This window comes from Lepidochelys olivacea, assembly GCF_965140295.1.
Source record: "Lepidochelys olivacea isolate rLepOli2 genome assembly, chromosome: 9".
Classification (NCBI taxonomy): domain Eukaryota; kingdom Metazoa; phylum Chordata; order Testudines; family Cheloniidae; genus Lepidochelys; species Lepidochelys olivacea.
Genome location: NC_140419.1, coordinates 5,371,818 through 5,389,426, shown reverse-complemented (window position 1 = coordinate 5,389,426; position 17,609 = coordinate 5,371,818). Strand labels below are relative to the sequence as shown.

General features: G+C 52.5%; 1 protein-coding gene across 6 annotated transcripts in view; it reads right to left on the bottom strand.

Moving 5' to 3' along the window:
* MASP1 (MBL associated serine protease 1) overlaps positions 1-17,609 on the bottom strand; it is a 70,526-nt gene that overhangs the window by 38,418 nt on the left and 14,499 nt on the right. For 5 of the 6 annotated variants that reach the window (XM_084638130.1, XM_084638134.1, XM_084638129.1 and 2 more), the window contains exons 3-8: positions 12,466-12,643; positions 10,436-10,567; positions 9,403-9,599; positions 8,562-8,709; positions 6,834-6,952; positions 5,713-5,791 (exon numbers count right to left, since the gene is read on the bottom strand). In XM_084638130.1, coding sequence (XP_084494256.1) covers positions 5,713-5,791; positions 6,834-6,952; positions 8,562-8,709; positions 9,403-9,599; positions 10,436-10,567; positions 12,466-12,643 — 853 coding nt within the window. Of the gene's footprint in view, positions 1-187; positions 658-5,712; positions 5,792-6,833; positions 6,953-8,561; positions 8,710-9,402; positions 9,600-10,435; positions 10,568-12,465; positions 12,644-17,609 lie in introns of those variants that run through there. The other variant, XM_084638132.1, reaches the window with a different exon arrangement.

Genomic DNA, 17,609 nt, shown 5'->3' with positions numbered 1-17,609 from the left:
GTGGGGGGTTGAAGTGCACTGGAACATGCTAGCCTAGCCTGGCTTTTTTTGCCCCATGCTATTTAGCTAGAGGGAAGAATGTTTCTTATTCATCACACTGGAACAGATCCCCAGATTTACCCAGAGAGACCAGGCAGCAGAGTTAAATTAAACCAACTGAACAAAACAAGCACAGACGAGGCTGCCAACCTGTGCAGAACGACTTTCATTGTGGTGGGGCGCAGGGCTGGGATGGAGTGGAAGGAGAGGCCCTGTCCATGAAGACTGCCAGGATGCAAGCTCCCTGGCCTGTGTTATGTCTCTCAGCAGCCTAGAGGGTTATTTGTTTTTCCGGCGGGGGCCTGAGCGTTTGAATTCGTTTCAGTTTTGTTTTTCTTTCCCTGTCCGGAGACCCAGTGGGAGTTAAGCATGTGCCGGGCAGGAAGGGTTAACAGAGCACGGCACCATACCTACAGCGGCGATGGATTCCATTGTGTCCCATACAGATCAGGAAGGGTGACGGGGGTGGGGATGCCCCGCTGGAGCCCTAATGACTCCCTGACACGTCTCAGAGACACTGGCCACTCTAAGGGGTGCGGCTTGATGGCACCCAGGCTCATGCTGTCGCTTGGTCCAGCTCAGCTCCTCTCTCTGGCCTGTGGTCGGTTGTTTCTGCAGCTGCACCGAAAGCAGAGGAGAAAGGGGGGAAGAGGAAAGCAGAGAGAGAGAAAGCAGAATCAGTGGCCGAGCAGAGAAAGTTCATGCAGGAAACACAGCCCAATAACACCAGAAATAGTTAATGCTACACGGTAGCAATTCAGCAAGCGTGAAAGGCAGCTTGGGTTATACACACTGACTGGGCGCTGCACAGGGATCCATCTCTATTAAAGGTCGATAGGCACTGCAGTGCAATGGAACCCGCTTAAAGGGAAACCTGCCTTAGCGGAGTAACTGTCCTCTGTTGCTTCAGTGGGCTTTCTCATTTCACGCGTCCTCCTTGGCCTCACTGTGCTCAATTCCCCAGTGGGATGCAGCCCGCACCAGCGTGGCTGGCTCCTGGTCCAATGAAACTTGCCTCACCAGGCCCAAGTCAGCTCCCCCATCAATGTTTATTAGCGCTCGTTCCAAAATATATGTATTTACCGCCAAATGTTCTGGGGGGGGGGAGTTTCATTTTTGTGCAACTTTTTCATCGATTATTTCTTTGGAGGGATTTTAATTGACAACAGCCCCTCCCCCCATTTTTTGACAGCCAAAACTGTCAGTTGGGGGCGGGGGGGGGGTTCAATTTTTCAACGAAACCTCAACGAGATTTGGATGACAATTTCTCTTTGGTCCAAAAGCTGGTGGGGAAAACAGTCTGTGAGGAAAACCCCCCAACCAGTTCTAGTTTTTATTCAGTCTCCGTGCAAGCAGAACTCCAGTGAAATCTGTGGGAGACAGGTCTAAGAACGGGGCAATTGGAACCTCAAGGTTTGATTGAATTAGGAGGATTCCTCTGTATTTTCCAGTAATAATTGTAATAATTGTGCCACGTGCTTCAAAGGCAATGTAGTGAGATATGATACTATTTAGCAATTCTAGCAGCGTCACGCTTTCCATCCTCAGCGAGATTTGCAAACCATAATGTACCCTTACAAACACCACTGTGCAGCGGGTTCTGTAGGTGCCTGAAGTATTAGGGGGAGGGGTAGCTCAGTGGTTTGAGCTTTGGCCTGCTAAACTCAGGGTTGTGAGTCCAGTCCTTGAGGGGGCCATTTAGGGATCTGGGGCAAAAATTGGGGATTGGTCCTGCTTTGAGCAGGAGGTTGGACTAGATGACCTCCTGAGGTCCCTTCCAGCCCTGATAGTCTAGGGTGTGTGGAGAGAGAGTAGATGGGGGACAGGCAATGTTTCCTCACGGCTACAGAAGGGTCCAAGCCACAGGATTTGGATCCATTATTTCACATGGGTGTTTGGATTTATCAGCTGAATGGGTCCCAAGACTCCAAAGATTGAATCGGGATCCAGGTCCGAGGTCCACCAAAGTTCAAAGGCTGGGAATGAGCTTCCTGGGCTTGTATGGGATCAGAAGTGGAAATCATAGAATCATAGAATATCAGGGTTGGAAGGGACCTCAGGAGGTCATCTAGTCCAACCCCCTGCTCAAAGCAGGACCAATCCCCAACTAAATCATCCCAGCACGCCCAGCCTAGTCACAGGCTGGATGTACTGGAAAGCTTAGGACAGAGTCCACACCCACGAGATTGCAACTGTGATTTTGAAGCAAAAAAGCTCAGGTCAACCTTCAAAATGCAGGGGCCTTCTTTGAGCTGCACAACTTCCCAGAGCCTTCTGAAGCTCCTCCATCCATAACCAACAAAACCTACCTCGGTCCTCTGGTCAGCCACCAGAGTGTTTCTTCACACAATGCACAGTCAACCTGTGGAACTCTTTGCCAGAGGATGTTTTGAAGGCCAAGACTATAACAGGGTTCAAAAAAGAACTAGATAAATTCATGGATGATACGTCCATCAATGGCTATTAGCCAGGATGGGCAGGGATGGTGTCCCTAGCCTCTGTTCGCCAGAAGCTGGAAATGGACGACAGGGGATGGATCACTTGATGATTCCCTGTTCAGTTCATTGCCTCTGGGGCACCTGGCACTGGCCAATGTCGGCAGACAGGATACTGGGCTAGATGGACCTTTGGTCTGACCCAGTGTGGCCATTCTTATGTTCTCTCCTCAAGTGTGTGCTTGGTCGATAGATGGTGATAGGGGCTAAGGGTCAAGGTTCAAAGAGTCCCACAAGGTTTTCAGGCCAGGCTGCCATTGCTCTCAGTGTGAGTAGAACATTGTGCAATGGCAGGAAAAGTAACCCCTTATCTCCTTTTACAGAACTCTTCGAGACGTCCTGGGTGGTCGTTGCCAAGTGAGGGAGACCGGCTGACTTCCCCCACCCTTCCCTCTGCTCTGCTCTGGGATAGGTGGCAGCAAGTTCAATGCATTGGAGCATACAGGAAACTGTCAGTGTTTGAGGACCGGTACTTCGTTTTCGTAGAGGCGTTAAACTGGACGGTTCTGAATGTACTGCCCTGGAGGCTGAAGTCCTCCCTTTGTCACAGATCAACTCCAGCTTGGTGCATGCTTCCCTCACACTGCCCCATGTGCCTCCACGCTGACCAGGCCGGTGTGATGGGGTGTGCAAACCCTGTATCAGACTGGAAGGGATGGTGAAGTGGTTATGGGCTCACCCCGCCCTGCCCGGCCATACCTGCATGGCCTGTCAGGAGTGGTGTGAGAGCTCAGCAGGAGGCTACTCTGGGGCGAGGACAGACCTCAAGTCTCCAGCTCCCAAGGAGAGGCCTGATGGAAGGCAGGGGCTGCTCCCATAACCACAGACTATCCAGGCCCCATGAGAGGAGAGCCAGGCTATAAACAATCACCTCAAGACCCTTTCTGGTGGCCGCGCAGAGGACATTGAGATAGACTATGGCTAGCCCAAGACTGCCTGAAGGAAGAGAGGCTGGGGGCTCGTCTGGGACTTGTTTGTTTCATTTTTTCTCTCTGCCTGTAACCTCGGTGGGGGTGAACTCCAGAGGAGCTCAGCCGGAGGGCTGGGTTTCCGTCTTTGGGCCGGTGATGTTAACATCCACGACCTGGACGATGAGAGCCCAAGAGAGGACGTGACCCTGGTGCACCCCAAAGGGGAGCTGCAGGGGGACCAGGCCCCTGACAGACCACCTAGAGGGGACAGAGGGGAGTTCACTCTCCACGCTGACACTGCCAACATTAGGGTGCTAGCTACTGCCTATTGGGGTGGTGTTTTTCTTAATGCACACACTTCTCTGCTAGGAACTGGGTGGACCAGTGGTGTGCCCTCTGCCTGTGCAACGCATGCCCCAGGACTGGCTGTGCACTCCTGTCTGCTCCCCAAGTGTGCACAGAGGATGCTAGAAGAAAATGGCGTTCTCCGCACAGCATAACCTCGCGTGCGCCGTAGGTGCAAGGTCGTGCTGCATGGAGGACACCATTTTGCATACAAGTGTAGAACTGCGCGCCTGCCTAAATGTGTCACTGTATGCCACTGGGGTGGACTCTGCCAGTTCATTTAACACTGGCCACTGTCAGATGATAATGCCTTTCGGTTACTTCTGACCTGGGCTGGATCAGAACCGATGACCTTGAGGTCAAAGGCTCCTTACCCTGGCATTAATATTTTAATCTTGAACATTTCACACAGCTGATCATTCGGAGGAACGTTACCGTTCCTTTCTAGCTTCAACTGCAGCACAAGAGTGAGCCTGGACTGCCAGCCTGGTACCACCCAGCATTCTCAAACCCTGGGATGCAGCTATTCCTGTTCTGTAAGATCCAACTGTGGATGACATGAGAGCAGGGACATTTGGGTTTAAGCAATCTATACGTTCCTGACATGGACACCAGGAAGCTAATTCAAAAGGCAGACATTAGTGATGAGAGCCATAGCCGTGCATGCTGGAGAAAAGAAGTCAGTGGTTTGCAGGAAAAAATGGATTGTGATGAAGGTGTAAATAGTGCATTTCATTAGCTTGATTTCAGAGACAGGGGAACTGGGTCAGAAGACACAGAAGTGATCTGAGGCCTGGTCTACACTGCAAAGTTAGGTTGACATAAGTCGCCTTGCGCAGACCTATTTGTGCAAGAGTCTCCACTCAAATTTGTCTCTGGCTGACATAAGCGCCTCACGATGGTGATGAAGTAAAACTACTTCCTTGAACGGCGCTGACCCCAGCTTGGTGAGCACCTTACCAGCTCTCCCTTGTGTGCAAGCAGCCAGGATGCATGTGCACAGGCGATGTACTAACTTCGGCACTGTACACCGACGCAACTTGTGTCGACCAAAGTCTGTAGCATAGACGTGGTCTGAGTCTTCACGCATTCTTTCAAAGGGAACTTTTTCTTTTTGAGGTTTGCAAAAAATATTTGGCCAACTTTTCTAATTTGTTTGATTTGTCTCTGCATTGTCTCGTTCTGGGTAGAGACAGGACCACCCCAAAGCCCTGGTTTTGGACACCCCCAAAACTGGCAAGAAATTCAGATCTGTATTCAGATTTTACAAACGGTCCTTATGTCTATAATGGGCAGAGTAACCACATCCATCCGCCCAGCTCCAGACATCCCCCAAACTTGGACAAGTCCAGATTCACACCAGAACTCGGCAGCTGGCTCCCTGCAGCTGTGAGTAGAAGTGAAGGAGCGGAATGATCACAATAAAGACTGTCTGCTGAGAGCTTGACCCAGATTTTGTGGATGAAAGAAGTTCTGAGAAGGTCTTAATCGGTACCTGAACCTTTCCATATCCCCCCCACCCATTGCTAATAGCTTTTGGGCTTGATCCAGCTCCCAGCAAAGTTAACTGGAGCCTTCCCACAGATGTCAACGGGCATTGGATCAGGCCCTTAATGACTGGCTGAAGATTTTCTCAGATGAGCCAGGCTAGGGCTTGCTTGGCTGTCTGAGACGTGAGAAGGTCAAACAGCTTGGAAATCCAATTACATTAGTAAGTCACTCAAGGAAAAAAATAAACAGCCAACCTGTGGCATTGGGCACAAACCCTGTTCCGTTTAGGAGAAAGAGCCAACCTGGTTTTGCAGAGGTATAATTAATAGCCACCCTGGCTGGTGAGGTGCCTCTGAGCAGCGGATTGCACTCTGTGAGCCTGGCATAGTAGTTCTATATAGCGTTCAGTGGTCGGGGGGAGGGTTTCTTACTTTTGCAGATGGGGATCTTGTTGCTCCATGTTCCGTCCTTCAGACACTCGATCTGGAAGGAGTCACTCTCCACGTTATCCTGGGCAGAAGGGACAAGCGAAAACCATTATCCATGCAGCCAAAGGACCTCCCCCTCCCACTGCAAAGACTCATCTTCCCAATGGCCTGACCGGGCCAGCTATCCACCGTAAAGAGACGTTGCTCACTGGGCAAGCCAGTAACAAAGAGAGTTTCGGAGAGAACCCCTCCGTTTATTGAGTTTGAAAGAAAATTAGAAAACAAATGTGTTTCTTTCCAAATATGACGGCAGTGGGCGCAGTATTAGAACCTAGCCAGGAGGATGGAGCAGCCTATCATAGGGTATTAGTGTACTGGGACATAGGAGTGATGCTAGAGATGGATTATATAAAGAGAGAGGTCATTTTATGAAGCCTCAGGGATGGGGTAGGTAGAGCCGAGGATGGCTCAGTACTGATTCAGAGGTAAGAGTTCCACCTACTGATTCATCAGCATTTTCTTCAGTTACCAGCTACTCCGTGAAGGTCACCTACCAAAGGACCAGCCCTGCTTGGCTTGGGAGAGCGTAGCAGGAAATCACAGACAGAGCAGCACCCCAGGTGCCTCCGTCTCTTGGGGAGACGCCAAGCCTCGCGTCTGGCTTATTTGCAAGTAGTTAGTTTGCTGGCGTGGGCGAGAGGTTTAGCTGGTGGTTGGGGGACATGCTGTATTCTCTCTCCTCCCACTTCTTTAGTGGCTAGTTTGTGGCTCTAAGTGTATCGGGCCCTTGTGGATAGTTCTTGCTCCGGGAGAGTTGGATGGGCTTTTGTTTGATTAATTTCTCCAGAGCACGGCTGCAGCCTCCTTTGGCAGCGACGCCCATCCCGGGATAGTTTCAGAGCGTTTAGGGCTGAAGGGACCATCCGATCATCTAGCCTGACCTCCTGTGCTTCGGCTCATTACCATAGAACATTGTAGGCGTCCTTAAATACGGACATGCCTCTGGCTCGAATGCCAGACAGGTGGAGTGCCCCCCAGTGGCCCCAGGTTTCCTCTGGTGGAGGAGAGGAGAGAATCTGGCCCAGCGCCCCGAACGCTCACATCAAAGCCAGTGGCTCTGGTACCTTTAGCACGTTGTAGCCGGTGTTGCAGCTGATGACCACCTGGTCCTTAAAAGTGTACTTGGCCTGCGAGGGCTCGATTTTCCCGTTGATTGGCGGCTGCACCAGTGGGCACGGGTTCCCTTTGAGGGGGGAGAGGGGAACAAAGAAAGACCATGCTGACCGACTGGCGAGGGTGTGTGAGGGTGGCGCCCCAACCAATGGAGGCTGCTCCGAATTCCAGGGCCCACAGCTGTTTATTAGGGCAATAGTTCCCACCAATTCTCACTGGGCCAGACATGCAGGCAGAGGGGCATGTCACGGGGGGCACAGAGACTGTTGCTTCCTATGGGGTTGCCTTTGGAATCCCCCCCGAGGTGTCTTGCCTGCTTACTGGCCTGGCTATTTTCGAACATAGCTGTGTATTTTGGATGAAATGAGGACTGATGACTGCACACTTAGCATAGACATCCTGTTCCTCCCAGTGGCCCCAGGCCTGGCACTGCTGCTGTGAGTGGCAGGTACATCAAGGTGGTTTCCAAGTGGCAAAAATATTTGATAGCGAGGTCGGTCGGTCAGTGAGGTCGCCCCTGTAGCTAAGCTGATGCCCGGGGTGAGCTGGCGTGCTGTGCTGTGCCGGCAATGTGACTGGCCCACCGGGCACCAGGCTGTGACTGATCCATCCAGCTGGGAGGTCAGGGCAAGCCAATGGGGGAAGCAAGGAACCCAGCTGTGGGGTGGCGTGACACAAGCACTGATTAGGATGGTCTCAGTGACCTCTCCTGGGCAGCACCGTGCAGAAGAGGAGGGTTAGGGTTGGGGGTGAAGGCTGGGGAAGAGCTGGTGTTGGAGAAAGCCTGAGTCCCGGAGTGGAGGGAGCAGGGAATTCCCCAGCGGGAGCTGTGCAGCAAGACAGGCTTTGGCGCTGCCCAGCAAACACTTCCCCGCCACTAGCCTAGCAGAGCTGCTGCCTTTACAACCCCTCAGAGACACACCCAAGGTCAGGTCCCCCAGGGGGCCACCCCGTGCAAGGCTGCGCCCCTGGGTGGGGTGCCAGTAGCAGAAACTGACCCTGGGAACCTCTGGATCCAAAAGCATAAGCCTCTCCTAAGCTCAGACCACTACCTAGCTGTATTAGCCCAGGCTGCCGCCACCTGTTTCTGCGGGCCTGGGGGACAGAGTGCTGCGCGGAATGTGGACGGGTTACACCTACAGGCCAGCAGGCTCCTGCGTGCCAGTCCGGGCTGCGCTGCCGGGCAGGCTGCACACAGGCTTCAAACTGTTACCCAGGCCTGGCTCAGGACCGCTGTGGCAATGGCACAGAGCAGCATTATTAAGGGAGGGCACGCTGTGAAACTAAAAAGGCAGCCCATTTAGCCTGCAGCGTTAACCTGTGGAACTCGCTGCCGCAGGATGTTAGTGAGGTAAATAAAGAGCTTGGTAAGGTCCAAAAAAGAGGGGGTGATGCTTGTCTGAATAGCAGTAGCATGTGCAGTGACCTTGACTAGTGAGGATCATGGGAGATCCCTGTCCCCATGTTTGAGGGCACAGCCATGCTCAGGAAGAAGTCCCCGTCCAAAGAACAGGATTGCTCAGTTAAATTACTTATGCAAGATCTATCCCATCTCTTGCCTGAAGTCTCTGGCCTTGGCCATCGTCAGAGACAGGATTCTAGACCAGGTGGAGCCTTGGTGTCTATGTGCAGGGTCCAGCCCCCTGTGCACGGTGAAGGGAAGAAGCCAGAGCAGTTACCGATTGCTGTGTAGGATAACTTCCACCCTTGGTTCTCTCCTGAGCTGTCGCTGTGGAACAGGATCTGAACGCTATTGCTTTGGGTTTCAAGACGTCCTGGGGATTTTTCCCCACAGAAAGGGCCAAACTCCTTCCGACCAGCTTTAATCTGCCAGAGCAACAAGAGGAGATGGTGCAGAGAGTTAGGATCCACTGGGGGCTCACTACGCACTGAGGCTGGTGCGTGGGTATCACTACACCCTGAGGCTGGCGCGTGGGTCTCTCTATGCCCTGAGGCCTTGCCAATATAAATATGTCTTAGACCCTCTGTGAAAGGCTTTGGGGGAGTGGGACAAGGAGGGGCACCTCTCACTGGTCTCCAATGAATGTTTGCCCAAATCTCAAAGGCTTCTCAAGGTCACACACAAGCTGGGATCGCCATGAGATGCTCAGGACTGACCCAGCCATGGTGCTACGTGATAGCTCAGGAATGGGGTGCACTGGCAAAGCAAGGGGTGCGAGGAGGGCACCAGTGCTGGACTAGCAGGGGGTGCTGCAAATCGGGGGTGAGCTGGGGCTCTGTTCGTACTCGGAATGGCATGAGGAAGTTTGCCTGAGTAAAACCTGAGCAAATCTTCAGTGGTGGGCTTTTAGTTTTGCAGGCAGGGCTTAAATTCAGCTGGAGCTGTCCGGAGCGGAGCTGCGGTAAATATTCAGCCCTGCTGTAAGCAGGCTCTGCTCCCACTGGCTGTACTCACTTGGGCCTGGGTCGCGGGTGGTCTGATGAGCTAGGAGTTGAGGTAACGTGGGGGGAGTCATGCCCAGAGATCTCCCAGAGCTGGGGCCAGCCCAGCCAGCTCACCTTGATGTAATCGTAGGGGCAGGACACCTCCGGGTGGTCCTCAATGTCGAAGCTGTCTTCGAACTGCAGGCTGATGAGGAAGCCTTCCTCCAACTCGATGCGGTACAGGCAGTCGGAGCTCTTGGGATAGGGGCTGGGGAAGTCGGCGCTGGTGATCACCCCACTTCTCTGGGTGAAGAGGTTGCTGCTGCACTCCACTGAAAGGCACACGGGAACCCTGAGCAACCGGCCTCTCCGGGCTAGACCCTGGGTCCCGGAAGGAGCCCAGGGTTAAAATCTGGCCTGCTGTCCCAGCGTTGTCTTCTATTCCTAGCCCTGGGCAATCTCCCCTCAGAACACCTCCACCTGACTGAGCTGACAGGGAACCTCTGGACCGGATCCTGATCTCACGCACACCCGCACCCACCAGGAGTGGGGCCACCGATGCCAGTGAAGTTATGCTGGTATGAGCCAGAGGGGAATCGGGCCCAACGCTGCTGAGAGGACAAGTGCTGGCCGCAGGGGAGATCCACTGGGATCCGGGGAAGGACATCTCCATCCCCAGGCTGCTCAGCTGTTACAGCCCCCATCGCTGCTCCGACCCTCACCCATGCCCGGGGGGATTGGCTGGTGGATCTGTGTCATTGTGGATCCACTGGCCCTTCCCTGCCATAGCCCCCCACAGGCTGCTCGGGTGCAGGGAGCCCCCTTACAGATGTGCTCAGAACAAGCATGCTGAGACCTTCCAGTGCAGGAATCTGCACCGGCCAGTCCTAATGCATTCTTTGGGCCAAGGTCAGTCTTTATTTTGGTGTCGCACAAGCCAAGAGCAGAGGTGAACCGGCCACACTGGCTGACCGCACCCACTTGGGCACTCTGAGCAGAGAGTGCATGGCCAGCGTGCTCCCCAAGCCCCAGCTGGGGGGTGGGCAGGGAAAGCAGACACAGGCCAGGGAGGGCAGATTTGCCCTAAGGATCCAAGTGTGGCAGAGAGCGCGGCATGATCTGTCCCAGCTGCCTGATGTCTCTGGCAGAGCCCGGAGCTGGGCCGTACCTTTGCAGGTCCTGTTGTCAGAGTGCAGGATGTAGCCAAATCGGCAGGAGCAGTAGTACCCCCCGATGTAATTGTGGCAGTTGTGGTCGCAGGCCAGCTCCTCATCGCTCTTTTCCAGGCACTCGTCCACATCTGCAGGGGAGCAAGAGTTGAGCAGAGCCTTAGAAAGACAGGCATCAAGACAGGAGCACCCCCCACTCCTCCCGGCACTGCTCCCGAGGGGGCGTTTAGACACAGGCAACAAGGAGGAGCTAGGATGCACTCGGACCAAATGGCGACGAAGTTTTGGTCCATATTTCATGGCTCATCCGTAATGGGCTGAAGCAAAAGCTCACATCTGACCATCCCATGATGGGTTAACACGGGGCTGACTGGTGTGAGAAAAGGAGGAGCTGGCCTGCCATGGCAATCGGTACACCTGCCCCACCTTGTAGGGGGTGGGGGGCGTAGAGTTATGATCCTACAGCCTGACACACCCAACTGTCCAGCAGCAAGCGAGGGTTTTGTTTGCAATAGCAACTCACTGTCTATCAATGGAGTGCCCCCGCAGGGCAGGAATTCTACTGCTGGGACCGGGGCCCTAGGGCTGTGTTTTCTGTGCGTTACAAGGGTCATGCTTAGTCTGTTCCCTCCGTCTCCCAGTGCTCAGATCACTTTGTGTTGCCTTCTAAACACTTAGGGCCAGATTCTGCTCTCAGCTACACTGGCATCATTCTGGAGTAACTGCATGATGTCACCCTGGTGTAAGAATCCCTCAAAGCAGCAATAAATGGTAGATGGAACGGTTTCCCTTAAAAGTCCTCTCCACCTCACCAAAATGGCAGCTGAGATGCAAGGGTAGATTAAGGGGTCTGAAGCCTGGTCCCCAAAATTGAGGGCTGAGGGCAGGATAATCTCACTGGGGATTCCTTTGAGTATGAGAGTGAAAGGTGATGCTGGGCCAGTCTTGGAGTGTAGGAGCTGGGCTGGTATATCAGCCTGAAGCCCCGATTCCCAGAATCTGGGGGCACTTTGGGGAGTGACAGACACTGACCTGACAATCTGCAGTTACTCTGTGGCAACCTGCCTGGAACTTGGAGGGAGGAGTAGAGGTTGCAGTGGGGGAAGAGTTAGAAAGAGACACCAGCAAGTCAGTCTGTGTGCACATGGCTGGAATGCTAGCTGCAGTTGGAGCATCTCTGTAAATAGTTCTCCTAATAAAGAGCCAGTTTAGGTTTAGAAACATGAAGTCCTCTCATGTTATTACCCAGCCCATGGTGCACGCAACAGACTTTGCCACTGCAGGGGTCAAGACTAAATCAGAAGAGGATAAATAAAAGAGAATGATGGAAAGCCAGGGTGGGAGGAGAGAGGACTGGCATGCTGTCCAGCAGGGGATCTCAAGCTTGTTCATAGTGCGCACCACATCTTAATACAGAGATTGTCTCCTGGACACCTCTCCTCTCATTGGCAAACTCCCAGACCACTTCACCTGCCATTCACAATGCCGTAACATCTCTACAGAAAGTGTTCTCATTGAAAGCAACACTAGGAAAAATGTGAGTGTCTTTAATGGTCTTTGATGCAATTCAGTGGCTGGGAACAGGGAAGAGAAACCAGCACCATGTGCCCAGCCAACTCTCCACATGCCACCAGCAAGTGCCCTGCAGACTGCAGTTTGGGCAGCCTCTGCTGTGTGCCAACATGTCATGGCAGTGGGCATCACACATCCTTCTGCACCCCCCTGAAAATGTCTCAATTTGCCAAGCACTCCTTTGGGATTGCTTGAGCTTCAGTGGAAGTCACCCCCGGCTCTGCTAATACTCAGCACTTTCCACAGTGACCATAGGCCCCGCACTGCTAACAGCTGATGGAAATTCTCTTTGTTCAAGAAGCAGGGGCCTGTGCGTTTGGAGCGGAAGGATCTGAACTCTACCCCTCTCGAGCCATGAAGTTCTGCATCATCCTCAGAGCCTTGGAGTCCTAAGGGGCTATAGGTTTGTAGCAGTATCATAGTGTACCTGCTACTTCACTGCAAAGGAGCTACTTACCCACTGCTGTGTAATGGGCGTCAAAGCCAGTGAAGCGCTCCTCATTGGAGAAGTCGGATCTGAACGTGAGGCCCATGTAAGAACTTGGAGACAAGACCACCTGCTGCCCGGGGGCCTGCTCTGTGTCTGTCGTCTCCCTGCCACAGAAAGTTGCCAAGACTTGGTCTTCAGCCTCAACCTATTAAAAGCCAAAGAAAGACTCCGTTAACACAAGGCATGGCTGGAGACGCACCAGTCTGCTCAGCTGCTCAGCCAGCGTGGTGCACGGTATTCACAATTGGCACTCTGCTCATAGGAAAGGGCTCAGGGCACCAAAGGCATCAACGAGGAGACTGACTTGGTGTGGAAGAGCTTCCAGTGAGGTCTCTAGCCAATCCTGTATCATGTCAAGTTAGATTTCTTCCTAAACCACTCATTTAATAGACACTAAGACCCAAAGGTCCCACCATGATCAGCCAGTGAGATGCCCCCTACACAGCACAAGCCACAGGACTTCACCCAGTAATTTCTGTAGTGAAGACAATTTTTCTCCCCGGCTGGGTAAGTAAACACCGCTGAACCCAGTAACGTGCAGTTGAACATTGAGTAAGGCATCTCCAAGTGATGAAGACCAGATGAGCTTGGAAGCACTTCAACGCTGGCATCTTTGCAACAGCTCTTGGTAGCTTCCCCACTGCCCAGGCCCATCTTGCAGCTACATAACTATTTAACTTACTTACATTCTGTTTGCTGCAGCTTAGGCTGCGAGTCAAGGGCCATCTATCATGTGACCACTTGAAATGGTTCAGCAGGTTGTCTTAATTACCAGTGCTTAGGAACAGCTGAGGAATGACTCTCTCATGAGTTATGAAAAAAATAGTTTCCAGAGGGTTATGATTTTTATTTAAAAAGATATATCTGCATTTTAGCTGATAAAGAGCTAGCGAGAAATGTCAGATCGACGCTGCTGAAGACTGAAGCTTCCTCTTTAGCTGCACAGCGTTTGGATGAACTTCCATTCACCCCCAACCCTGCTAGTGTACCAGAGAACGGAGAGAGAGCCCACTCCCCACGAGCCATTTGATTCTAACCTCTCTGCGGAGCCTGACATCCGGATGCCACTTACACATTTATGCTGGAGGCACCTACTCACTTAGAAGCAGACAGAAAAACCAACACTCCCTTCTCGATGGTTGCCAAAGAGCCACCAGATTGAAAGGTGCCAGATTTACATCCCTAAAGACTGAAGTCTTCTGCTTAACCACCTACCAGGCCCTGTGCTGGCAAGGATGCTGCAGACTTCCCCCATTCGCTGTCCCACCCATAGAGATCATGGCCATGCATCTTTCATGATATCGTTGCAGCAAAAGCCAGCTGCTTGGGGTTAAGAAGAAGATTCCTCTATGCGAGGTTGTTCTATAAGTGTCCCTTACGGATGTTTGAAACCTCAGCTGGTACTGGCCACTCTCACGGACAGCATTAGCTGGGCCATTGATCTGATGCAATGTGGTAATTCCTCTGTCCCTAAGACGCAACATCGAAGCGACATAACGCGACATCAGCTTGACATACACATGCAGGGTCAGGGACACTGCTGTGTGTTCTATTCCTGGACAGAAATCAAGGGGGTTATTTCCGTGTCTTCCGAGCGAAAGCTTGTCTCTCTCACCCACAGCAGTTGGCCCGCTAAAGATATTACCTCACCCAGCTGGTCAGGCAGAAGGAGACATCCAAAAGACCTGGTAATATCAGCTACACATAACAGAGAAAAGGGGAGGTGAGTCTGCTTTGGGAGAGTGGGGAATCAGGACAGACTGTGGAGGAGAGAATGTGAAGGTTAACTTAGAGCCCAGGTGTGCAATTTCTATTCACAGCTGTTTGCCTCTGGAAGGTTCCCCCCGCCCATCTCCTGCCTCCATGCTGACCAGCTCCACAGCCCCAGCCTCACCTTTCTCTGCACTTAGTTCTGGGAGCCTCTTCAGAACCCCAGGAGATGGCCAGTGACCGTGTAAACAGGCCGAGTAACAGGGCGACAAGGGAACTCCAATCAGCAAATTCGAGGAGGCCATCAAGGAGAGGGAGGCCCAGCATTTAGATTGTGTTAAAAAAAACAAACCACCCCAAACATTTCTACAGGCTTATTTTTAAAAATGGAATTGAGAAGCGTTTGGGGGATTGTTGGGATGTCCCTTCCCTGGCAGTGCTGGAGACCCAATCACAACTGGTTTTGTCCTATGAAGGAGATCCAGAAAGTGAAACTGACTAGGAACTGAAGTGAAACTGACCAGCCTAGTTTTATGTCTCAGCTGAGCAAAGTGTGATAAGTAACTGAACTGCATCAGGAGCCTGTGGAATTGCATTCACTTTGAACATCTGAAAGAGAGATTAGGAACAGGGGCAGGGAGATTTTTAAAATAATCAGATGGGACCAAGTACCCCACCACCACCCCAGCCCAGTCTCCAGTCTTTCTCCTCTGAATTAGCATGCCTGTGTTCTTGCATGCTAAACTCCTGGGACCTATGTGGTATGCACAGAGATGATTAGAACCGACAGCAATAGGACAATGCCATTTCACAACGACTCCCGGGGTTTCGAAATTTGTTTTCATTAGGCATCAGAACAAAACCAAAATCCTTTGAACATTTTTCGCGAAATGGAATTGGGTCAGAATGGCACTTGCCCCCTCCCTCTCTGCTCAGAAATAAACCAAGAGCATTGGACCTCAAAACCATTCTAATGAAAAGATCATTGGAACCCATATGTCTCTCCAAAACATTTCAGCTTTGATGAAACAGCCTATTTCAGTGAAATTTCATTTAGCTGAATATGTTCAGCCAGCTCTATTTCATATATAAGTGATTATTACCGTTATTATTTATTCATAGTGTGGTAGCACATAGGCACCCCAGTCCTTGACCAGGACCCCACTCTGCAAGGTGCGGTACAAACACAGAACAGAAATGACCCGCCCTGCCTCGCAGAGCTGACAGCCTAAGTATACTGATGGATACAGGCAGAGAGAGGTGACCAAGGCCACAGTGCAACAATACTGGTCAATGTCAGAGGGAGTGATCTCAGTCCACCAGCTGCCTAACCGCCGAGAGGTTTGTTGTCGGTGTCGTGGCAAAGGAGAGATGACTCTTGTGTTCTGCTCTAGCTCTGCCTCTGATCTCGGGTAAATCGCTCTGTGCCTCTTCGTCCTGCTCATAAAATGGAGCTAATTCCTGACTCCCAGTGGGACGGGGAGGCTAAATTCATTTATGTTTGCTAAAGGCACTGGGGTCAAGTTTTCTAATGCACCTGAAATGACTTCGGAGCCTGGGTTCCCAATTTCAAAAGGCTTAGATGCCCAAGTCCCACTGAAAGTCCTGCAGGTGACTTTTGAAAATGGAACTTTGGATGCTTTTGAAAATGTTTCCTTTGTGATCTCTCCACGGAAGGGGGACAAATGAGTCATTTTAAATGATTGTCAGTTCAGGATGTCAGTAGGCTGGTATTGTTTAATACCCCGGGGATCCGCATGTGAATAAGGTCTCATACGCCTTTGCTGGAGTTCACTGGCACTGGAGGTACAATTTCCATCTTGGGCAGACATCCGCGTGTGAGCTCTGCGGGAAGGGGCTAGCCACCCAGAGTACGTCCCTGGGATCTTGGCTGGGGTGGCTGCCCGTGCAGATCAGAGTGACACTGCTATTTTTAGCATGCTAGCTCCATCAGGCCGGTGGGAGTACGCGTACCCATGCTGGGAATGACGCTGCCTCAGTGAAAACCAGCGTGGGTACAGATTGCCTGCTGTACAGAGCAGAGAGAGACCCCACATAAATGCCGCTGCAGTCAGCCCATCTTGGTCCGTTGCTGTGGTGTTGTGTTGTCAGCTTGTCCCCTCCCTCGGCTCCTAGCTCCATGCTGGCCTGGGCATTGTAACCTCCAGCTGCTTTTCGCAGCACCTTGCCTGCGTTCCTATGAGGAGATTTGAATAGGAAGAGCCCCCCTGCTTTCCCCCACTGGGGGAGGGGGTGGTGGAGGAATGTTGCTTTCCCAGCTTGTGCCAGCCCTGCTCCTTTTCATGCCAAGTGAATTCTATTAAGGGGAGGACTAAAGAAGCCGTCCCCCATTGCCAGAGGATGGATCAGCACTGCGGCTGCCCTGATCTTCCCATCTCCCTCCCTCTGGAGGGTTCTCTGGTCTTGGGGTTTGGAACGGCTGGCTCCCCATGTCCCACAGAGGAGAGGGCTCTGCATGCTGGTGGGTTTGGACGATCTGGACTGTCCTGGGAATGTGAGGATGGGCGGCCAAGTGACTGAGCTCCTGTTTCTGTTGGGATACGGATGGGGTGGGTGTGACACAGGGGCCTGCACCAACAAAATGAAGGGGTCTGGGAGTGTGACAGGTGTGAGAGAAAGGCAAGTGAGTGTGTGAGGAGTGTGTGTGTGCGAGGGAGGGGAATTAGTGTGTGCGGCAATTGTGTGTGTGTGTATTTGCAGACATCAGGGGAATGGGCACGTGGGGGGTTGTGAGTTGGACAGGGCTGTGTTTGTACGAGTGAGGAGGGTGCATGTGGAAACTGTGAGCATGACAGGCAGGAGCTTTCAAGGTGTTCCTAAAGCTCTCGCTAGCATGCAGAGCTGCAAAATCTTTCCTCCTCACCTAGTGCCAGGCCTGCAACCCAGCACCTGGGGGAGGTGCCAGGCTCACAGTGGCGGCTGGGTGGCGAGCTTGGCCTGGAATCCGTTCCCCTGACAGCTCTGCCTGGCCATTTCTGTTGCCTCAAGGCAGCAGCAGCCCTGGGGACATGTGCGATCCCCCTTCCTGGGCTGGAGGATTTCACTGTGGTGCTCCCTGGGCTCCAGCCTCACTTCTTGGAGCCCATGTCTAGCTCCTCCCCTCCAAATCCTGGGGTGCAGGGAGCCCCTGTGGCAGCCTGTCTCTTGGCTCACTGGGGACGTAGGCCCCACGTACAGCCCACCCTTTCTGCCATGCAGTGGCACGGGTTCAGTTGGGCCAGAGCCCCCAGAGAAAGGGGGCAGCATTTGGACCACAACAGTTTTAGAATTTGGATTAAATGAAGGACAAATATGTAAAGGCGGAGCCGATCTACAACCCTGGCTTGATTTAACCCAGACTCCAGGCACAGACCCCCCTGCTCACAGCACCAGGGCACATA